Consider the following 23,841-nt stretch of genomic DNA (forward strand, 5'->3'; position numbering starts at 1 on the left):
TGCTTTGGTTTGGGAAACCCAACTCTGTAGCAAATAAGAGTTTCCTATAGAATTTCAAAATTTTTACTATCCACCTTAAAATTTTAAAAAGAAACCAATGACATTAAGTTCGATAATATATTTTGTTTATTCCTGTCCAGAGCATTGTTTCATCGTGAATTCAGTACAAAGTCATCAGCAAGGTGTTTTTTTGCATGAAGTCTTCAAAATCCAGTGTGTCCTTTAGACTCAGAGCATGCATCGGGTGGAACTAGCCGTGTCTCAAGTATCGGTAGCCACATGTCACCAGTATATGCTGGCCAGCATGTCTCAGGAGCAGTTTTCCTTTCATTTCTATGGAAACCCATTAACTTACATTTTTTAACCTAACCTTGTGCCATTTGCTTTTTAAAAAGAGTTTTACAAGGTCTGGGGGTGCCTGGATCGCTCAGTTGGTTGAACATCCTGCTCTTGGTTTCTGCTTGGGTTGTGATCTCGGGGTCATGAGATCAAGCCCCACATCAGGCTCTGCACTTAGCGGGGCATCTGTTTGGGGTTCTCTCCCCCCGCCCCGCTCGTGTGTGCTCTCTTGCACGCTCTTTCTGTCAAATAATAAATCTTTTAAAAATTTACTTTTAAAAAAGTTACAAGGTGTGTTTATCTGACACATGTTCTTGAATTTGGCTCTAAATAGATGCTATTCTTTCCTCATCTGTATAAAGAGACGTTAATTCAGTATTCATGAAATGAATTACAAGGTGTGTAAAAGTTACAAGGTCTGTTTATCTGACACATGTTCTTGAATTTGGCTCTAAATAGATGCTATTCTTTCCTCATCTGTATAAAGATACGTTAATTCAGTATTCATGAAATTAGTGGAGTACTACATTAAATGTATTCGTTTAGTGGAATTAAATGTTAATATTCCCATATAGTGATATGGCTACTGTAGGGCAGTTTACCTTATTTGATCTTTAACAATTTCCAAAGGCCCCAAGGGTTTACAGATGGGCAGCTTTTAAAAGTTGAGAGCTTAACTCACCCAGGTGACCCAAGAGAATCCGAGCAAGACTCTGAACTTCCTTGTCCTGACCACAGGTGTGGTGTTCTTCATACGGTCTGTCTGTCCTCACTGTAGATGCCTGTGATGACTTAGCTGACACTTAGGTGAAAGAAATACACGACGACATCCGGGAGCAGGGTCACCGAAGAACGCTTGGTCCCCTTTTCTGTCTGTCGCTTCCTCAAGAGAAATGAACATGGATGCAGTGCAGAGCGACCCACCGCCGTCTGGTTCCCTCCCGTCTGGACCGGGACGGCTGTCCTCTAGGGACCACGGTGCCAAGCTGGATGTCCCACGGTAATATACTTTCTGAGCCAAAGGAAAGGAACCCAGTTTTAATGTGTTCAGTATTAGGATATGCTCCCGGCCGGCCTGCCGCCCAGGTTACAGCTGGCCAGGCATAAATAAGCTGAATCATAAAGGAGTTCGTAGTATATTTTTCAGCTATCAGGACAGATGGAAACACACTCCTAGCCCCGGCCCGAACACCACACAGTGTGGGAGAACAAACCCTGGGGACGCTCCTGCCCCTCGGCGCCTGCTGCTTCCAGGATCGCAGAGCCTCTGAGCAGCGGTCAGACCTGGGCGGCTCCGCGGCCTCGGCGGGGCCGCCCCAGTGGGTCCTGTCAGGTCACTGGTTAAAGAGGGTAAGTGGCCTCAGTACACTCCTCGGGCTGTTTATCCGCGGCGATCCGCCGGCGGGGTGTTGGCTGCTGCTCGCACCGCGCTGTGAGGACACCATCCTCGGCCGCCGCTTCCCTTGACTCCGCGGGGGAGCCGTTCTCCCAAAAGTAGACTCGAAAAGTGAACCTGCCCGGCGCCCGGCTGGCCCCGTCCTTAGGGCCTGTGACTCTCGATCTCAGGGTTGGAAGTCGGAGCCCCGTGTTAGACGTAGAGATTACTTCAAAATAAAACCTTCGGAAAACCTTTTAAGTGGGATCGCGGTCTCGCGGTAGTTGTATCTTTAGCCTGACTAGGCTTTGTGAGTGGTGGAAAGGAAGGCCCTACGCTCTCTCCTCCCTGAGAGAACCGGTTTCCGCACAGGCCTCAGTTGCACCGCGTCTAGAGGTTACCTCGGCAGCGTGCCGGCTGTGTGCGGGCGTGGGTGTTGGGCGCCTGTCCCTCTCCAGCACCGCACTGTCGAATCGCTGAGCCTGTAAAATCTCGGTGTTGGGAAGGGCAGGTTCTCCCGACTTTGTTTTCCTCAGAGCTGTAATTGGCTATTCATGGCCTTTGATCTTTTGTATAAGATTTGTCGAATAAATATAATCATATACGTAAATATTCTAAACTTTGACATGGAAATATCATCTAAAAATTGCATAAAATCTGGTTGCAAGATTCCATACACACACGCACACACACCTGCACACTGCTTTCGAGGTTTAAGCTGCGTTTGCATGGATTTCTAGTCTGGTTAGGGAAGATGTATATAGTCTTTATGTCTAAGTCTTCCTAGATAGGTGAACGTGTCATTTATTTTTTTAGATCTTTTCTGTATTTTGACAAAAGTTTTTAGAATGTTCTCTATAAACCTATTATTTTCTTATTAGATTGATTCCTGACATTTGTTGCTGGTGTTTTGGAACATGATTGTGTGTACTCATTTGGTTCTAAAAAAACTTGGCGTTCTAATGGTGTATCCGTGGCTCCTCCTAGATCTTTTGTACGTGGACAGTTGTACTGCTTGGGAGCATCCCGATTTACCGCTTCCAGTTCTCGTACTTCTTGCCTTCCTGCCCAGGCTGGCATCTCGGGTGTACCTGAGAATAGAGAAAGCGCTCGGTTGCAGCCTGTTGTCTTCATGATCCTAAAGTGAATGCTTCTAATGAGGGCCTCTGGTAGGCACCTGACATCTAGTTAGGGAAATGTCCTTGTAATTGTCCTTTTTTGGAGAATGGGCAGGTTATATCACATTCTTTATTTGAATATTGTTAGGTGATAACATCATTCTTGCCCTGGTGTAAAAATGTAGTGAATTACTTTTTCTGTCCTCCTTTCGTTCTTTTTTAATTTTTAAGTGAGGCCAAAACTCACAAGCCTCCAGTGTGAGGCTTGAACTCACACACAACCCTGAGATCAAGACCTGAGCTGAGGTCAGTAGTTGGACGCTTAACCGACTGAGCCACCCAGGCGCCCCTACCTACTAGCCTTTCTAATACCGCATCACCTTGCGTTATTGGAATAGAATGGACTTCATCATTATATATTGTTTTGACTTTCTAGATCAGTTTCCTAGATTATTAAGTATCTAGATGAAATTCAGATTGCTTTCTCCTGTTATCCTTCTCTGGGAAATACTAAAGTCTCCTAGCTTTGTAAGTTGGGAAGATAATTTCTCAGGGCTTCCTTACAAAAGCATCTGGGTCTCTCGGTTGAGATCTTTATATTTGTTTCTTTGAAAATTGGGGAGGATTGGTTACATAAACTTTCCATTTCTAACAGACGCTGTTTAGGTGACTTGTTTTTCTGAAGTTGCCGGTTTCCTCTGTTTTCAGGCTGTGTGTGTGTGTGTGGTGGTGGTGGTCAAGTTTTTGATAATACTTGTCTCAGTAGAGCCCCTACGTGATTTTTCAGAATTTCTACTCTGGCTGTAGTTTTGATACTCTTGAAGTCTCAGTATTGCCTGTTTATATCTGTTCTTATTTTTTTCCATTGGTCATTTTTTTGCCAGAGATCTAACTGGTCTTTTATTTTATTTTATTTTTTTTTTTTAATTTTTTTTAAAATTTTTTTTTAACTGGTCTTTTAAAAGACTCAGCTGTAAGTTATATTTATTCTCTCTAGTAGGTAATACTTTCACTTCATTAATTTCTTATCTGTGTTTCTTTTAACTTTTTAAAGATTTATTCTGTCCTTCTAGTTTCAGGAATGAATGATTAAATTTTTACTTTTTCCTTTTCACTAATATGATGGCCTAAGGGTATAAAATTGTCTCCAAGCAACACTCTGGCTTGATCTCACAAGTTTGGATATCTGACTGCTTATTGTGCTAATTATTTTCAGATTTCTTCTTTGACCCATGAGTTATCTAGAAGCAAGTTTTTATATTTCCACGCTTCTTAAAATTCTAAGTTGGCTCCTAATTGATTGTGTTGTATTTGGAGAATGTTACACTATTAGTTCTTCACCATTTGTTTTTGTTTTGCCCTAGCTGCTAGCCAGTGTCTATAAAAATTCCATTTATGATTGAATGTGTCATTTCTAATAATTGGGTGAAGGATTACATAAATCCAGTAAAGTAGTTTTGTTAACTACATTGTTTTAATATTCTGTACAGTTTTAATCTTCACAATCTGTGTTCCCAAAAGAGCTGAATCTGTCTTCATTTGTAATCCAAGATACGTCAACTTCTCATAACCTTCCTGTTTTTACTTTATGTATTTTATAGCCAGGTTATTAGAGATGTATATGATCAGAGTTGATTGGGGCTTTTTATTCTTGACAGTCTGTGTGAAATCAATATGGCTAGCTCAGCTTTCACGGGTTCGGATTTGCCTGAACTGATCTTCCATCTCCTTACTTTCAGCGGCTCTGTCCCCGCCGTTTAGGTGGCTGAATTAGCTCAGAGCTGGATTTTGTATTTACATTAGGTTATCACCACATTTGGATTCATTTTTTCCATCATATTATGTGCTTCATTTGCCTTGCTTTTCCATCACTTGTCTTTTCCTCCTTCTGCTTCCTCTTGTTTTCTTTCTTCCTCAATTTTCCTTGGTAATTACTAACACAAGGCAACGTAACTGATAAAGTAATCGTGTGTACTGTAATGAATACTTCTGAACCTACCACCTAATCCAAGATTTAGAGTATTGCCAATAACTTCTGTTTGAATGGGAGTTTGGTTTTTTGGTTTGAAAGTTACAAATTGTGCTTTAACTATCGCTAGATCATCTTTAAGTTTGTATCATTAATTCAACAAGGGCTGATACTAGTATTTCCAGCCTTCCCTCAAATAATGATCTGAAATATTGCAACTTCAGTTTCTTCCTTCCACCTTATATTTATTGCTGCTTACAATTTTAATTATATTTTAATTTCCTCCAGATTGTATTGTTATTAGTATGTGGTCAGTGCTTGTCTCACTTAATCTGGGTTACTGGTTTCTTTGTCAGTATTCCTTCTGGCAGCGCTCTGGCTCTCATTTTCTGGCTGGAGCGTGCCCTTCAGTGGTCATTTTAGCAGCCATCCATCAGTAGTAATAGCTTTCTCTCCATCTAAATGTCTCTCTCTTGCTCTTGTCCTTAATGAGAGAATTCTGAGTTGACAGGTACTTCCTTCAACATAGGTTACAGGTGTTAGTTCTTTGTCCCCTGGTAGGCATTGTGACGTCTCTGTAGCTAACCTGTCTCTCCTGTAGTCGCTTTTAGGTTCTACTCTTGTCTTTGTCATTCTGCGGTTTCACTACAGGGTGTTTTGGGGTGGTGGATTAGTTGAAACGATGCTGCTAGGTACCTGTTCTGTCTCTTCATGTGAGGAGAGGGTATCTTTACATTCTAGAATTTTCTCTGTTATTTTTCCAATACTGCTTCTCTGTTCCTGGTAATTGTTTCGTTAAGAACTTCTATTAGACATATGTTGGACTTCCTCATTCTCTTTTCTGTAGTTATTTTTAAAAAAATTTTTAGAGATTTTATTTATTTAAGAGACAGCAAGCACATGCAAGGGGATGGAGTGCAGAGAGAGAGAAGGAGAGAGAATCTCAAGCTGACTGCCTGCTGAGCGTGGATCCTGGTACTGGGCTTGATCCCATGGCTCTGAGATATGGCCTGAGCCAAATGATTTTGTCAGACGCATAACAGATTGAGCCACCCTGGTGCTCCTCTTACCATGTCGTTGGTTGGTTAGTTGGTTTTGGAGAGAAAGGGAGAGAGACTGCCAGAGAGGGAGCCTGCTGAGCAGAGAGCCTGACTGAGCCACCCAGGTGCTCCTTATCTCTAGTTCTTAACCCTTTTCATTTGTTCCATCTCTTGAATTTTTTTAAGGCCACTTTTTTATGCCTTACATCTCTGATCACTTCAGGAATTTTTTACATTTTCAATCTGATAGTTCTGTCATCTGAAGTTCTTGAGTCAAATCCAATTTCAGTCTTCTTTTTTGAATTTTGGACTTCAGCCTCCCTACAGTGTGGGTAGATTTGTGGATATCATTTGTAGCCTGGTATGACGTTTGTTTTCTGCTGAGTGGGGTTTATCTCTGTTTTGGTAATTCGTAGATTCGGGCTAGGGCATCTTGGGAAAATGGGGTTATAAGGATTGAGCCCTGAACCTTTATTGAGTGTTTGTTCATGGTTGCTACTGCTTAAGAAGAGTTCTCACCACCTAGTACAAGCTGATTGGAAAGTCTCTAGGCTGGTGGGCTTGTTGTTTTTTTTCTTCCCCCACCTCAATGAAATAGCCTACCTTCTATTGAGAGTTAGTCCTATTGAGGGTCATGGTTCTAAGGGGCCGGGGGATTCTGTTCTAACCTGCACAGGCCCACATCTTCTCCCCTGTCCGCTTGAGGGCCGAAAACCCAAATGTCACAGACTGATGTTCACTTTTTGAGGTAGCCATAGGGGGTTCACACATTATCTGGTGTGACTGTTGCTGGACCTAGGCCTCTGAAAATCTGCCTCTACAAACTAGTAGTTTCAGTGCACTAAAGCTTGCTGGGGGGAGGGGGGGGGGGTGGCGAAACACAGAGAAGCGTCCTGGGACGGTTTGTAGCACAAACTCAGCATCTGATTTTACAATATCTTTTGTTAACTGTATGTCTTTTACCGTCTTTTAAGGCCTTCTGTGCGAGCCTCTGACTGGGGTGACTTCCAAGCTCTATTGGAAGTTCCTCGACAGTCAACCCGCCAACTGTTGGAGAATCCCTCCCTTCTTCCTCTTTACCCCCCACCCCCAGCCACACACACACACACACACACACACACACACACACACGGTACTAAGACTTCAAAAACAAAACAAAACACTTGTCTGAGTTGCTGGTTAGTTAGTCCCCACGGACGGAGTACCTGCAAATACTAATAACCTAGTAGGGGAGGCTAGAGACCTTGGTGCTTCCAAGTCTAAGGATATGCTACCTGTCGGGGTCCCATCCTAGGGAACTAATGGCACTGCTTCAACAATGATGTCCTTGGCTGGAAGGGATGGATTTTTGACTGCTTTCTATGGATTTCTCTCCCCCAGTGATCTCCTGAGGGTTTCCTGTGGGCTGAGCTGAGCTTCTCCCCTGGCCTTCAGCTCGCATATAGAGTTGCCTTCTTGACACCCGCACCTGCCATCCCATGGGCATCTCTTGTCACACTCTGTGCCCTTTCCTGCAGGTTGTCTTCAGACTCCCAATCTTGGTGTGGGCAGCCAAAAACCTCCCTGCCATTCTTAGCTCTTGTCATGCTCTGCCTCCACCTACGGGGACCTCTTGGTGCTACTTCCAAATCTGGCCACCTGGTTGATCGCCAACCCCACTGGAAAGCTGGCGTCCTCTTCAGACTGAATGGTTGCAGCAGCCCAACCTGTTCCCCTCCCCCACATACTTTGTGTTCCCCTGAGGAAAGTACATCTGGTCCTGCCTTCTGCCCCTTCAAACTGCCCATCCTCCTCCCATCCCAAGCACCACTGTAGGACTGCAGGCTGTGCTGGCCAGGCTCAGGCCTTCCTGTCTGCTGTTGCCATGGCCCCTGCCGCTTACCCTCTGTGGCCCAGGCTGTGCACCACCCTCACTCATGCAGGATCCTGTGGGGGCTCTGGACCCTTGGTTTATTTATTTTATTTTTTTAAGATTTAGAGAGAGAGGCAGAGACACAGGAGGAGGGAGAAGCAGGCTCCATGCCAGAAACCCGATGTGGGGCTCGATCCCAGGACCCCAGGATCGCGCCCTGGGCCAAAGGCAGGCGCTAAACCACTGAGCCACCCAGGGATCCCCGGACCTTTGATTTAAAAATGGAACAGGGCAGCGATCGATTATGCAGGGATGCACACCTGATGAGCCACTGTCCTCTAGGGCCCAAGCCCCCTAGGGCGGGGATTCCCTCTCCTGCGGTTCTATGGTGGGACGCGGACTAGGCGCCCCTGCTCTCCCCTTCCTGCGGAAATCATGCGGTCCTGACGCGGGGGCCTGGACGCCAGGGGACGGGACGGAGGAGGCCCCACGGCTGGGAACCACAGGGGAGGAGGGGGAGGAAGGTGCCGGCGTCCTGGGGAGCTGTCAGGCTGGGGGTGTGGTGGGGGTGCGCGCCCCCGCCCCCCGCCCCCGCCCGGCCCGGCCCCTCCCCCGCCCGGGGCTCTGGGGCTCTCCCCGCCCGGGGTGCGGGCCCTGCGCCGTCAGTGGGGACCCCGTGGGGGGCGGGGCGGGGCCTCGGGCGCGGGGGCGGGGCCTCGGGCGCGGGGCGGGGCCGTGGGGGCGGGGCCTCGGGCGCGGGGCGGGGCGGCCGCCGCCTGACGTGTCTCGGCGGGATTGGAGCCGCCGCCCTATATAGCCGCGGGGGCCCGGGCGCCGGCCTCGGAGCGGAGCGGCCCGGCTTCTCCCGGCGGCCGGCGAGCGGGCGGAGGCGGACCCGGACCCGACCCCGACCCCGACCCACCCCGGCGAGTGAGCGCGGGGAGTGCGCGGGGAGTGCGCGGGCGGTGGGGGCGGGTTGGGGCGCGGGCGGCCGGGGCTGCCGGGGCTGCCGACGTGGAGACGTGGAGCGCGGGCGGGGGAGGGGAGGGGACGTGGCCGCTGCCCCCTCCCCTCCCCTCCCCTCCCCTCCCCTCCGTCCTCGTCCTCCCCCTCCCCCTCCTCCTCCTCCCCCTCCCCCTCCCCCACCCCCAGCGGGCCAGACCCGTCCGGGCTCCCTGTCCCACTGCGCATGGGCCGCGCCGGCCGGGAGGCTGAGAAACTTTCCCGAGTCCGCGGCTCCGGGCGCCCCCCCCCCCCCCGCCCCGCCTGCGCCCCCCGCGGTGCCCCCCCCGCCCCGCCCCCCCAGCCCCCTGCTCCCCGGCGCGGTGCGGTGCGGCGCGGGGGAGGGGCGGCCGACCTGGGGCTCGGGCGCTGACGTGGGCGTCGGGCGGTGAGGGCGGCCCCTCCCGCGGCCGGGCCGGGGGGCGGGGGGGGGGGGGGGGCAGCGGGTCCGCGGGCAGGGCCGGGCCGGGCCAGGTCGGGTCGGGGCGCGGGCCCCGCCGCACCTCCACCTGCCCCCCGCTGCCCGGCCCGGGGCGCCTGCTGACCCGGGGGCCCCGGCGGACTTGGACGCACCCCAGGGTCCGCGCACGAAAAAAAAACACATTACGGAAAAGTACCGAATCTGGGTGGACGGCGGGAGGCCGCGGCCGCTGCCCCTTTAAGCCTGTCCCCGCCCGCGGGCTCGCGTGGCCTGTGGGAGGGCCTGCTGAGGTGGCATCTGCGAGAGTTCCTGCTGCCTCCTGCTGCCGGCGGGGCGGGCGGGGGCGGGGGCGGGGGCACCGGGCCACCTGCGGAGGGGGCATCTGCATCTGCATCTGCGGGAGCTCCCCCTGCCCGGGGGTCGGGGGTCGGGGGTCGGCACTGGGCCTGGGGCGGCCGCCAGCACCGGCTCACCTGGCCCTGGGGGTAGCTCACAGCCTCGGCGGGAACTGGGGCTGCCCGTGGCGGGTGGGGGAAGCTCTCCTGCAGGACGACCGTAGGGGTGAGAGCAGACAGTGCAGTTTGCAGCCCGCAGAGAAGTGCTGGTCTCCGCTGGAGGCGCCGGGTACCCTGTTGCTCAGTCCTGCCCAGGGCCCAGGGCCCAGATAGGGTCCTCCCCGTACTGTTAGCTGCTTGCACAGACTTTTCCTTTTTGCGGAGAAGTTAAAATTTTTCATGTAGGGGCTTCCCTGTTGTTTGTGCGGGGACCAGGTTTCTGTCGTGGTCCAATGTCCCTGGGACGTGACATTTCTCCAGGTGGTGGTCAGGCATGCTCGATGGTTCCCCGGGGTGGAAGAGGGCAGCCTCTGGTCCTGTCCATCCTCTTTCCTTTGGGTCTAGTTCTGTTCTGAGATGTGCCCCCCCCCCACACACACACACACCTGGACTTTCACACTCTGCAAACTAACAGCAAAGTCTAGCATGAGAGTATTGTGAGATTGCTGTTGAGCGAGTGGATCCAAATGCTTCCTGCACAAACTGTGGTCGACGGCAAGCCACACCAAGGCAGAACTGGAGCGGTCCTGGGAAGAGCCGCAGGAGTGTGCTCCATGTGTCTGAGGTGGTCTCGTAGAAAAAAATGGACTTGTTCTCCGCGGCAACAGCGGGGAGAAGTTGCAGGTCTTGGCACTGCAGGAGGCAGACCACTGTGACAGTGTGTAGAAGCGGAGCAGGGCGCCCCTGGAAGACCACGCAGCTCTGGTCTGGTGCTCACAGACTGCAGTAGAGCCTTGCCTCGGGTCCCTTTCAAGCCCGATTTGAGCAACATTGTTAGATTCAGTGAGGGGCTGTGATACCCTGTGTTTGGCCTCTGTTCCTTGGTAATGTGGCCTGTGTAAGGTGTCCTCAGAACCTTAGATAGCAGTGATCACTGGCAAGGTCGCCCAAGGCCTCAGTGAAGTGGGAGTTGTCTTGCTGGGTGTTGTCTGGGAGGGTGGAGCACTGGTGGGGAGCACATTTGGGTGGGCAGAGAGCTGTGGGTTCAGTTTCGTAGTGCTGCTTTGTTGAGGTTGAGGCAGGTAGACAGTCATGCTGAGTGCATGTTAGGAGGACCAAGATTGGCCTTTTATAAAATCTTACCCCGGAGCCTCACGTGGAGGGAGGTCTGTATTTACATATGGATCGTAAGGTCTGTGCTTAAAGCGAGTTCTAAAAAAATGGGTTTTTTTGAGAAGTTTATAAGAAAAAGAGAAACTTTATTTGATGATATCAGAGCCCCAGATGTTAACTCTGCTGCTCGTTGCAATCTATTCAGTTTACTGCCGCTGGAAATCTGGGGACTAGAGACCCAGTGTATCCTGTCAAACAAGTCTCGATTTATTTACTTACTTACTTACTTACTTATTTATTTATTTATTTATTGGAGGTCCACTCTGTCCTCTTGCTGCCCAAGGGTCTGTACACACGTGGGGGTGTTAGAGATTCTGGGACAGACTCTCTCCAACACGTTGGTAGGTTCAGCTGAGTCGGTGATCCTTCCTTGAGCCGCTTGGACTAAGGGGTTTTATAGAAGATCGAGGTGGAATTGACTTCTGAAAGGTGCATGAGCTACCTCAGACCTTCAGGAATTTGTCCCATCTCGTGTGACAGTAGGTGCACAGTGGGAATTGCTCGTCACAGACCTCTTGCTGGGGGGGACGCAGACAGTGATCACACTTGGCCACGTTTATTGAATGGCTGTCACTGGGCACTGAAGATATGTCCTGTCTAGGAAGGCAGGAGGGCTGGTCTGTGGGAGCCCAGAGAAGAGGGTGTGAACATAGTCCTCGTGGGGAACTTGGGTTATTAGGGGGGTGGATGTCTGTGGGTTTTAGGAGGTGACGTGGCGTGACCTGGAGTGGGAGGCTGTGAAAATGCAAGGTCAGTAGGTAAAAGAGCAGGTGCAGCCCAAGTAGGAGTTCTGAGTGAGGAGGGCAGGGTAGACGCTTGGATCCTGGCTTCACTGTTGGCACTTTGACCTAGAACACCTCCATCTCATGCCTAGGCTGGCCAAGTGTGCCCTGGTCAGACCCTCGGAAACCCAGGGAGTGCTCACCTTTTACACCCGGTCAGAATCTACGTGTGGATGTGCTACTTTGATAATGTGATTTAATGGAAAAGTCTTAATCTTTAGAACTTGTGGGTTACAAGTTCATTGAAGACAGATTCTCAAAACTGTCTGGGTCAGTTTGCTTCCACTTTTCTTCCTCTGTCTTGGTACATACGAGTGTCTGGTGGGACTTGGGGCCCCAGACAGGCTCTGGCCCATGTGGCTGAAACCCTGCATTTAGAGATTTTTTTTTTTTTAAAGTCCTGCAATGCTGCTGGACAATGAGACCCTTTTAAATCTGGAGTCTGCTGGTACATCCCTGACGACCATGAACTGTCCTCCTAGCTCCTGAAATAGTCATATTATGGGCAAGGATTTGGGATGTTACTCTCCAGTTAGGTGGGAGATAGGATTACTGTTGAGTCCCCATCTTGACACCTACCTCATTGCACTTGACTGAGTGTGTGTGGTGTTCTGTGTAAAGTGGCAGGTCACCGACCTGGAAGCCAGAGTCCCCAAGGCAAGATGACCCACACCCTCTTACTTCACAGAGCACTTCTTGGTCTTCCTCAGCGGGCCTTTGAAGGTTCCTTCCAACCCTGCTATTTTATGGCCTGGTTTCTAAATCCCGGCGAATTAGAAGGGACCGAAGGCCTTTTACAGGATGACAGTGAGAACAAAGTAACTACAAAACACACAGCGAGCTCATAAAGATGGTGGATCTCCGTCACCATCAAGAGCTCAGGACCCCAAAGGTCCACGTACTATTCTGTGTCGTAGCACAAGGTCACAGGGTCTGCTGCTTCTGGCTCAGCAGTCAGAGATTAAGAGGAGTGCAGGAGAAATTACTCAACCATGCAGGAAAGCAAGCCACCAGTTTTATAAGGATTTTATAAAACCAGTTCAGAATGGTTAAATTGAAAAGTTTTGGCATTAAGATGTCACTCCCTCGAGTCCAGGGAAAAGTTGCCCTCTAAAAGTTGTGGAAGCTTTAGATTTTACTGTATATACTAGGTATTGTTTGACGCTAATAGCCCAGGGGCAGAGCTTCCCTTTTTTTCCCAAGGAACTTGTCTAAATGTTAGTGTTGGTAAGCAAAGCAGTAGATGATGTTTTGCCCTCTTCTGGTTGGGAGGTGAAAGGGTCTGGGTTCCAGAATGCAGATAAGTAACTTTGGTCTCCTTGTCTTCTTGCCGCCCCCTTCCTGACCCACACCAGCACAACCTGGCAGGCTGGCACTCACCGCCTGAGGACGGACTCTCTGGCTACTGACCGTTTTGCTGGTAAGTGTGACTGCTCCTTCGGAGGCTTCCCATCCCTGGGCTGCATGTGTGCCTTCTTTCCTTATGTGTTTTTTTTTTTTTTTCTTTCTTTCCTTATGTTTTATTCTTAAGTTTCTAGTGGCTCAGAAAGACTTGCTGTAACTACACCTCCCAAGAGGAGCCCTTCACGTGTGTCCTCTGGTTTCTACTTATTTTTAAGTCTTTTCTTTCTTTTTTTTCTTTTTTTAAGATTTCAATTATTTGTTTACTTATTTATGAGAGAGAGAGAGAGACAGCAAAATTTGGGGTGGGGAGAGGGAGAAGCAGACTGCTCGCTGAGCAGGGAGCCCAACCCTTGGCTCAATCCCAGGACCCCGAGATCATGCCCTGAGCGGAAGGCAGATGCTTAACGGACTGAGCCACCCAGGCACCCCCAAGCCTTTTTTTTTTTTTTTTTCCTTAAATGTGAATTATGTTTGTTCATGATTATCTGAATTTGGATCCTCCTTCTCTTGAGGAATGCAGAGCTTAATTTTCTTGAACTTGGGAAGAAGTCTCCCAGAGCTGTGAAAATTATTGCAGAAACTCCCCTTTATTCCATCACTTGGCTCTCTTAATACTTTTTTGCCATGGTGGTAGAAAAAGACACTTTGGTGCACAATGGTGTGGAAAGAGTGGGTTCTTGTCATCACAGTCGCATGGAGCTCACCTACAGGAAGGTGAAGGGAGGAAGCGAACACCCCTGCCTCAAAGCTGAATGAGCCCCCTTTCCAGATAAGGGGCTGTGGCTTTCAGAGCCCACAGTCCCCCTGAGTACCTGGCACCCAGGAGTGGGATCTGGAGGCACACACTGCTTGGTTCCTTCCCTGAACTGAGGAACTCTGCCCTTGGGTTGGTTCCAGCTGCCCTGAGTCCCCTCTGGCCCCTGAGAGCTAGGACATCAGAGAATAACCAGCCAGCACAAGTCAGAGGCACTTAACCACCCTGCTTCTTGCTGTTACATTGTTGCCACGGAGCACCGAAGGAAGGATCTCGCCAGCAGCAGCATCGCCAGGCCGGCTGCGGTGTGCTGGGCCTGGCTGACCGTGGCCACGGTGCCCACCGTCCTTGCAGGGGCCATCCGATGGCTCCTTGTAGCAACTGTCACGTGATGGATTTTATAAGCATCAGGAGGCATGTGGATGAACAAGTTAACAAAATAACTGAGATAGCTGTTAGGAGAACCATCCAGATGTTGATCTGCAGGCCGTCTCTGCAGCCCCTGGACATCGTGGGACTGGAGTCTCAGCTGGAGCCTCTGGCTCCTCACTTAGAGGATAACTTTTGAGGGGAACTTCACTTGAATTTTCCTTCCTTTCATCATTTGGTGAAAGTTGGGGTGCTATTTTACATCAGGGGTTGTAAGTGAGGAAAATGATGTGGTTTGCTGATGAAACTGAATTAAAACCTTGGCTAAAATCCTAAGCCTAACAGTTTGGCTGTGCCTTGACTGTCTTCTCTCTGACTCACTCCCTCCTGCTTCAGTGGCTCACCCGGATTGTGTGTAGGCGCGAGATCCACCATGAGCTCCGTTGCAGTTTTGACCCAAGAGAGCTTTGCTGAACACCGAAGTGGGCTGGTTCCGCAACAGATCAAAGGTGACCGCCCTTTTGTGCTCGTCTTCTCACTTTGAGACACTACTCTTTCCAAATCTTTGTCAAACCTTATGGCCTCTTAGAAGTGCCTTCTGGGACTGTAGCCGTGGGGTAGAGCCTAGGCTCCTGCTTCTTACCTGCTCTGTGTTGCACTGCCAGCCCGGCACTGCCCCTGCGTGCAGGGTGGAATTGGGCAGGAGCGACAGATATTTCTGGACACAGAAAGATTGGATGTGTGGACTACTTTCTGGAAAGCCAGTGATTTTGATCCTTGGTAATCAAAATGAGATTCTTTTGCAAAATTGCTGTTCCCCAGTGGTGTTGAATCCTTCAAAATCTGGTATGTATTTACAAAAACAGGATAACTTGTTTCGGATGCTCAATTCTTTTCTGTAATCATTCAACTGTGTGTAGATGATGAAATTTTCAGGAGGAAGAGTAGATTAACTAGTCGACTATCAGTTCTTAAGTTTAATTAAAACTAAAAATTCACTCTGACACCATTGACACTGGCTGTGTGCTTTAAGTGCTTGTTTCTAGGGCAGTGGAGACCCAAACAGTGCAGAGTGCCTGCCGGGCTGAATCCTTGTACTTAATCCAAGACCCTGTAGGGTCTGCATTTCAGATGAGGGAAGCAAGGCATTGACGGGCTCCAGCTGCCTGTCGGCGCCGCGTCTTGATTGGTGTCCCGGGATAGCACAGCCATGTGGCCAGAAGTGGTGAACCCAGACTTGGACGTAGGCCTGTCTGATTCCAAAGGTCATCTCCCTGCACTGTGGGCACATCCATTCAGAGTGGTTTTGATTGGGCCCTGCCATTGCCAGGGCATTTGGGGTGATCCAAAAACAGTCACACTCCTGTTTTCACGGAGCTGTGGTTAATGGGACAAGATCGTGAATGATTAGGGCGCCGTGGGGGATGGAAGCAATTAATGCTCTGGGGGCCTGGTTTCCACAACGCTTGTTGCTCCTGAGGATTGGAGCGAGGTGGCTAGGGATGGCAGCTCCCAAAAGGGTGATTTTCAGTGCTGTATACTACAGTGGGAAACGGCTGAAGTCGGGCTCAGAGGCAGTTCTGACAGGCAGTGCTGAGCAACAGCATTATTTTATTCTGCAAATTTAAGGGCTGGTTATGTGCCAAACATTGTCATAGCTGTGATTTTTTAAAGCACAGGATCAGAAGACTCAGGGGCTTAAATTCTTTGTGGCAAGGCCTGTTTTCAAGGGGCTCACCCCATTCAGGGGGGAGCAGGGCACCTGGTGTCTGAGCTGACCACTCAGCACGGAGGCTACATGCAAGGGCAGGGTACTTGCCAGCAGGTGAGAGGCTGCCTCTCAGACCACATGCGGCACCTGAGGGTGCTGGGCCTGGTGACCTCCTGGGGCTCTTGCCCATCACTTCAAGGAAGAGATTGGGTAGGCGGGGGGTGGTGGGGTGCTCAAACAGTTGTCACTCAAACAGTTAATGTTGTTTTGACGTTAAAACTCATCAAACCTTTTTTGGTCTAATGTTGAAAGCACTGTGCTTCCTTTTAATCTATGTTGGCCGGTCCAGTTGCTACTTTAAATTCGGAAGAGGAGAGCGACCCTCCAACCTACAAAGATGCCTTTCCTCCGCTCCCAGAGAAATCAGCTTGCTTGGAGAACGCCCAGGAGCCTGCTGGCGCCTGGAGTAACAAGATCCGGCCCATCAAAGCTTCCGTCATCACTCAGGTAGAAACTCCATTCTTTACCTGTTCCTCCCAAGTAGGAAGTGGTAGCACCTGATAGAATGGTTTTTGAACGCACCACCGTGAGCGTGCTTTGGGTGTGTAAGGGGAAGAGGCTGTCAGTGAATCAGCACCCCTGCCTCCCCCCCACCCCCACCCCATTCCTGGGGAGCCTGTCGTCATGCCCACCTGTGTAGCCCCAACACTCAGAAGGTTCTTCAGCCTGCTGCAAGCGGCCTGCCACCTCACCAGCCCCACAAGAACTTGTCTTCTCTGCCTTGTGTCCCACCGTGTCAAAGCGAGTTGTCTTTTCTTGGCTTCTTTCCTCTCACAAGTCCATTCCTGTGCTGCCTTAATGTGGGGTATCGGCAGACATAGCACTTCTCTCTGACCTTGTGTTGGGTCGTGGGTGCTAATTACCCACCACCCATGTGCCGAGGAGTCCCCTTCCCTGAGCCTGAGCCACCGCAACCAGTTGCATTCTGGAACTTGGCACCTTTCAGGCTCTCTGAGATGGGACTGATGTCTCCCCAGTCTTCCTCTCTGTTAACTGCACTATGTTCTACTGAGGGGTTCAGGCCCAAGGCCTGGATCATTTTGGTTCCTCCTGCATCTGCCTCCCTTGATGGAGCAGCTAAGGCAAAGCTGAGTCATCAGTCAGCCAGTACCCTTCGGCTTGAGCCCTTTGTCACCTCCGCTTGGATTGCACCCCACCATGCTCACGCCGCTCCCCTGCCTACCCTTTTCCGTTGCCCTCACCATTTTGCTCTTCTCGGTGGTCTTGGGTCTCCTGTCTCCCAGCTGTTCTCCCCACCCCCTGAGGGTGTCCTCTGCCGCTCTTCCTCACTGTCCATTGTGTCCATTTGTGAGAGTACTTCTCTTCCCTGCAGTGCCAGCTCCCTTACCCTCAGGCGCTCTCTGCGTGGGCCTCCACCCCTGCTGCTCTGGCCTTGGAGTGTGTGTGGATGGGGAGGAGGTGGAGATACTTAGTGAATGAAATACCTAAACATTTACACGCCCTCCCAGCTCTTGATCTCTTTACCTTCCCTTTCTGACCTTTCCTGAGTAGGTGTTCCATGTACCCCTGGAAGAGAGAAAATACAAGGACATGAACCAATTTGGAGAAGGTGAGCAAGCAAAAATCTGCCTAGAGATCATGCAGAGGACCGGTGCCCATCTGGAGCTGTCTCTCGCCAAAGACCAGGGCCTCTCCATCATGGTGTCAGGGAAGCTGGACGCTGTCATGAAAGCCCGGAAGGACATTGTCGCTAGGCTGCAGACTCAGGTGGGTATCCCCAGCCTCATCCCCCTGAGTGGATGTGCTCCAGCCCTGTACCACGGGCTGCAACAGGTACGGTCAGGCTTTGTCACAAGCTGTGGCAGAAAGTCCAGAGTTCAGAGGTAGGCCAGCAACATTTGGAGTCTCGTAGCATTTTTAGTTGGAAAGCCCCAAAATCAGTGACAGAAGGAGGACACCTACTGATTTTGCTGTTTGAGTGAATGTACAGGAAGATTAAGGCTTGTCCCAGAGGTTGGGACACTCCGAGAAGCCAGGCTTGCTGGATGGTATAGTGAATACACCACCGCGGGTCACTCATTCCCAGGGCGCGGCTCAGGACTCAGCATATTGCTGTGTACGTACACATTTCCAGGTCCTGTGTTGGGAGAGTGCGAGTTCAGGTGTGTATTTTAAGCCAATTCCCATAGTCCTTAGCAGTTTGATAGCATTACTTGTAATTTATTGGGGAACTGTTGTAATAAATAAATAAACCTATGATGTATTTCTCCATACATGGCATCACTTGAAGATCAGGGTAAACACAATCTTAATAAAGCGTCTTAGGACGGGTGCCTGGGTGGCGCAGTTAGTTGAGCATCCAACTCTTGATTTCAGCTCATGTCTTGATCTCAGGGTCCTAAGATCAAGCCCCACATTGGGTTGTGTGCTTGGTGCAGGGCCTGCTTGGAATCCTCTCTGCCCGTCCCCCTGGTGCGTGCTTGCCTATGTGTGCTCTCTCTAAAATAAGTAAATTTTTTAAAAAGTCGAAAAAAAGTCTTGTGACAGGTACAACTTTAGATGGGTTTACTTAGAAATATGGAGGCCCATGGATTCCTGGCTGGCTCAGTCAGTAGAGTGTAAGTCTCGATCTTGCTTGTAAGTTTGAGCCCAACGTTGGGTATAGAGACTACTTAAAACTATAATCTTTTATAAAATGAGAGAAGAAATAGGGGTCCTCTCCACCTGACCCTAATGGTCTGTGAGCTCATCGGGGAGCTGGCTCCAGAATGTGGTGGCTAGAAGATGATATGCCGTGGGGCAGGGGCCGGGGACTCTTCACAGAGGAGGGGATTGGCCCTGTGCTGCCCAGCCTCTCTCACTCAGACGTGCTGGGCCCTGGAACAGTCAGTCCCTAACCCCCACCAGCTTCGGGAATGAACTCATTAAGTGTAGGCAATTGAAAATGTGTGTCGATTGCTTCACTTTGTGGCTGGTGTGTAGTAAGCTCTCAGACTTGGGCTGTTTACTGGTTGGTGAATATTTGAGTATTTAGTGATTGAGCACTGAGCCCGGAGATCTGAACCAGTGCCCCCGCCCCCATTACTTTAAAGCAAATCCCAGATACATTATTTGCTTGTAAATAACTCAGTGTGCCCCCCTCTTAATATAATCTCCTAGGCTATTAACTTATTAAAACTAATAGTAATTTCTGAATATATCCATTCACCCGTGTCTATTTAATGGGCTTCCCTCATTATCTGCAGGTGTCTTTCTGAGTTGACTTGTTGAAACCGACACCTGAACCAGGCCTGCCTGCCATGCTCGTTCATTCCTCAGTACTGCCCTCTTCTCCTGTTCTTGATGCCTTTGATTTTTCAGGACAAGCGAGTGTTTGCTTTGTCCCACTCTCCATCACTGTTTCCTGTAAACTGGTGGTTAGGTGCAGGGGCTTGGTTTCCTTCACGTTCAGCTTATGTGGCAAGAAAACTCGTGGGTGGTCCTGTGTAGCTGCTGTTGATTCCAAGATGGATCACTGGACTTGGGAGTCTTCAGCAAATCCATCCATTAATAAAGTTCCCATTCGTTCTTTGGCATAGCAGTTGTATCCTCTCCCGCTGATGACAGCCTAAATTCATCGCCGTGTGGATGTGGCTTGCTACCCCCGCTCTCCACCTGCGTTAGTTGGTGTCCTTGTGAAGAACTTCCCTCTGCCAGCTGCTTAGTCAGTGTTCAGGCTGCATTGGCGCTCTGGCATGTCCAGTAGGGATCCGGGAGTCTTCTCCTTGTCGTTATGAACTTTGGATGTGTTTGTTGGTCGTTAAGGTGAAATTGCATCATCTTTGGACAGTGGGACACCTTCAGGTTGGTACCCTGCGGCTTTATGGGGTGACCGTTCATGTCCACCATTTCCTACTCTCTAACCTGGAGACGAGCGGCCCAGCTGCGTGCGGCCACAGATCTGATGGCAGCTGTTCATCCAGGAACTCCACGCCTTTTTAGTAGGAAGTTGCAGGAGTTCATCCTAGTAGTTCTAATGAAGATGATAGGGCTTTAAAATCGCTTGAAGGAATTTGTGCTCTCATCTTGAGCTGTAGTCAAGGCTGGTACACAGGGTAGTATAATAAGGTTCAGTCAGACACAGCCTCTGCACCCTGTTCCTCCCTCCCTCGCTGACTGGCTGTTCTTAGTCTTTGATGGACCCCTTCCTTCTTTCAGATTTGAAACTAGAAGTACAAGATGACTTGTCATAGTAAACCCTCTTCTGCACCTTGTCTTTTCCCGCATATTTTCTGGAGGTGTCTACATATCAGCAAATAGTGGCTCTGCTCCTTTCTTTGTACAGCTGCGAGATGCTCTGTGGGTGTGTTGTAATTTATTCAGGCATTCCTGTTGATGGGCATTTGGGTGTCTTCCCAACTTTCCTGTTACAAACTGTGTCTCAATAAAAACCTTGTGCATATGGGATTTCCTGTTTCATGAAGTGTGTCTCAAGATCCATTTCCTAGCAGTGAGGTGGCTGGGCCAGAGGACACCGCGTATTGTTATTCTGCAGGAGCTGCGAGCCCTGTCCCTCAGGTGCTGGGCATTGTTTGTGTTCCCAAGAGCCTCCCCCAGAGCCCTGCTGCACGGAGCAGAGGCTTGGGCTTTTTTGTCACTCTGAAAAGTAGCAGAGTATACTTTTAATTTGTTTTTGTTTTTTTTTTTTTTTCTGATGAGCAGAATTCAGTGTATCTTTTTTATTTATTTATTCCTGAGAGACACAGAGAGAGATGCAGAGACACAGGCAGAGGGAGAAGCAGGCCCCCTGCGGGGAGCCCAATGTGGGACTGGATTCGGGGACCCCGGGATCCTGCCCTGAGCTGAAGGCAGACGCTCAACCACTGAGCCCCCCAGGCGTCCTTCAGTCTGTCTTTATTAATACCTGAGGGCTGTGTGCGTGTTGTCTCTGCACTGTCTTGTCTTTGCCCTCATCTATCAACTTTAGAGTTGTCCACCTTGCTTGGTGTAGTCGAGCCTTCAAACCCTACATGCCGTACAAACCACCTTTCCCACTTCACCATTTGTTTTTTGATTTGGGTATGTTTTGCTATTTGGCTTTTTATTCTAGTGCAGTTACGTGTCCTTACCCTTTTGTTCTTTTGAGTTATTGTTAGGAAAGTTTGTTTTACTTCTGAGTTGTAAGAAACCTAGTCTTTTCTCTGGTGCATGGAAGGGCGGGGTTTGAGTTTGGGATTTCTTGTGAGCAGTGCAACATGCAGACCCACTTTCATCTTCTCCAGATGTCTGTTAGGTAGCCAACACCAGTTATAAAAGTTTTCCCCCAGTGATTTGAGTGTGGTTTTTTTGAAGTCCTAAATTTTCGTATTAACTTGGTTGTGTGTGTGGATTTTCAGTCCCAACCCGGGGGCCTTCCCCTCTGTACTCGTGTTCTGTCCTCATGGTCATGGTCTTGGATTTCTATCTGATACAGTTATCACCACCCCTCGTGGACGGTCCAGGGTTTTCCTGCCCTGCTCTTTTTTCATTGTGCCACGCAAGCTTGATAATCTACATTTTGCTCAGAATTGCATTAGATCTTTTAAGGAGTGTTTTGTAGTTTCTAATGCACATATCCCACCCTTTCTGTTGGGTCGTGTCCAGTCGCTTTGTCTCTCTCTCCCCCCTGCCCCCACTCCGCATCCGTGGGCACAGCCATCCTTCCCCGTTGCGTCTGCTAACTGGTTACAGTTAATAGGAGTTAAACCTGTTGATGCTGGGTTCTGATTTCCTTCTCCCCATTACAGACATCAAAAATTCTAGAAAGTTGTCGGTTTCTGAGGGTCCAGGCCTTTGCTCTCTTCCTTATCCGGTAATACTTGGGCCTCCTCTGCTTCCTCAGCTCGGCTCCCATGGGGGTCGGGCCTCAGGGGGTGCTCCACTTGAGCACAGCTCTGAGTACAGGCTGTGTTGGGTGCATGTTGTGTCACGTTAAGTAAATAACATTTGTATTTTCTTGCACGTTTTTAATCGTGAATGGATTTCAGTTTTGTGAAGGTGGTCGCTTGGGTTTTTCCTCACATGTCACAATATGAATTACATAAATTGATTTCTGATTACTGAACCATTTTTGAAGTAAACATTTGATCAGTGTGTTTGAGTTGGTGGCCTGTCTTCCTACACTAGTTGGGAAGTGAGGACCTTCTGTATCGCTTCCGTGACACAATGTAACATTTTCGTTTTGGATGTTAAGTAGGCGGCTATAAGCTTGTATTCCTGGCTGGTCTGCGAGTCTCTGCTCTACCTTGCTTTTTTTTTTTTTTTTTTTTTTTAAGTCTTCTTGGCAGCTGTTTTCTGCACAGTCAAGAAGACTAGGAGTCTCTGTGACTTCGGGAAGTTACTTGATTTCTAGCAATTGGACTGTCATTGGATTAAGGGTTTGGATTCTTTCTATTGTATTTCTTCAGATAAGTTGTCTATTTTAACTGGTTGTGAAAGAGATAGGAAGAAGAGTTTATTACAGGATGTCGGGCTTCCCTCTGGGGAAAAAAGTAGCCTATGCCTCGAGAAACAAATTAGTATGTACCTGCTTTCCTGCCGTGTCCTAGGATGTGTTAGCAATCATCATAGTGGAAAACAAGACAGCATTCTTGAATATTCCTGTTCTCATGATGGCTTACTGGGCTGAGAAGATGTTGAACAAGTAATCACCACTAAATCCTTACGACAAGCTCAGGGCGGTCACATGGGGCCATCTGAATGTATCGCGCTTGAACTTTTCTAGCCTGGGGGTCAAGGTACGCTGCCCCAAGAACATGATGTTTAACTTGAGACTGTTCTGAGGGATGGATTGAGGTTGGCTAGGCAAGAACAGCCTTTCAGCCAGAGACAATGTCGTGGAGAGATACACGTTTTCAGAACCTACAGAGACAGCTACCATCTTTGGTTCTTTACCTGTTTTAGGCCTCAGCAACTGTTGCCATTCCCAAAGAGCACCACCGCTTTGTTATTGGCAAAAATGGAGAGAAGCTGCAAGACCTGGAGCTGAAAACTGCGACCAAAATTCAGATCCCGCGCCCAGATGACGCCAGCAATCAGATCCGGATCACCGGCACCAAAGAAGGCATCGAGAAAGCTCGCCACGAGGTCCTGCTCATCTCTGCTGAGCAGGTGGGGCCAGCTGAGGGCCTGGTGTGTGTGTGTGTGTGTGTGTGTGCGCCGGCCTCAGCCCCACAGCCGTGCCCTCATGCCTGTGGCCTGTCCTTTCCAGGACAAACGTGCTGTCGAGAGGCTGGAGGTGGAGAAGGCATTCCACCCTTTCATCGCCGGGCCTTATAACCGACTCGTTGGTGAGATCATGCAGGAGACAGGGACGCGCATCAACATCCCCCCGCCCAGCGTCAACCGGACAGAAATCGTCTTCACTGGAGAGAAGGAGCAGTTGGCTCAGGCTGTGGCTCGCATCAAGAAGATTTATGAGGAGAAGGTAACGATGGGGAAGAGAGAGAGCATAGCTCACTCTGGCGGGCTGTGGGGTCTGAACCTCGTTCTTTGAGGTATGGAGGGGACTTGGGGGTCTTCACCTCTTGGAAGCTGCCATCTTCATCTGGTCATGACTAAATTCTGAGGTGATTCTTAGGAGGAGAAACCCAGTCCTTCTTGATCAGAGGAGTTTCTGCGCATGAGCTCTTTCCCTTCTTCACTTTGTGGGGCTCAGAGGTGCGGTCGAGGGCTCTGCATCCTGTTCCCTCCCCTTTTGGTCCTCATGGGCCCTTCCCTCTAATGCCCTTATCGTGCTCTTACTTAGAAAAAGAAGACCACCACCATCGCCGTGGAGGTGAAGAAATCCCAGCACAAGTATGTCATCGGGCCCAAAGGCAATTCGTTACAGGAGATCCTGGAAAGAACAGGAGTTTCGGTGGAGATCCCACCCTCAGATAGCGTCTCGGAGACCGTGATACTGCGAGGCGAGCCTGAAAAGCTAGGGCAGGCCCTGACTGAAGTCTATGCCAAGGTAACTGCTCCAGGAGTGGGTCCCAGCTCTGCGTGAAGGGCCGGA

General features: G+C 49.8%; 1 protein-coding gene across 13 annotated transcripts in view; it reads left to right on the forward strand.

The window, feature by feature from the left end:
- HDLBP (high density lipoprotein binding protein) overlaps positions 1-23,841 on the forward strand; it is a 68,262-nt gene that overhangs the window by 22,295 nt on the left and 22,126 nt on the right. For 10 of the 13 annotated variants that reach the window (XM_025987689.2, XM_072718901.1, XM_072718910.1 and 7 more), the window contains 7 exons: positions 12,921-12,985; positions 14,489-14,601; positions 16,153-16,310; positions 17,376-17,591; positions 22,746-22,952; positions 23,053-23,268; positions 23,590-23,796. In XM_025987689.2, the coding sequence (XP_025843474.1) occupies positions 14,526-14,601; positions 16,153-16,310; positions 17,376-17,591; positions 22,746-22,952; positions 23,053-23,268; positions 23,590-23,796 (1,080 nt within the window). In that variant the 5' untranslated portion in view covers positions 12,921-12,985; positions 14,489-14,525. Of the gene's footprint in view, positions 1-1,117; positions 1,340-8,508; positions 8,624-11,127; positions 11,263-12,920; positions 12,986-14,488; positions 14,602-16,152; positions 16,311-17,375; positions 17,592-22,745; positions 22,953-23,052; positions 23,269-23,589; positions 23,797-23,841 lie in introns of those variants that run through there. The other 3 variants (XM_072718906.1, XM_072718899.1, XM_072718909.1) reach the window with 3 other exon arrangements.

This window comes from Vulpes vulpes, chromosome 9, assembly GCF_048418805.1.
Source record: "Vulpes vulpes isolate BD-2025 chromosome 9, VulVul3, whole genome shotgun sequence".
Taxonomy (NCBI): domain Eukaryota; kingdom Metazoa; phylum Chordata; class Mammalia; order Carnivora; family Canidae; genus Vulpes; species Vulpes vulpes.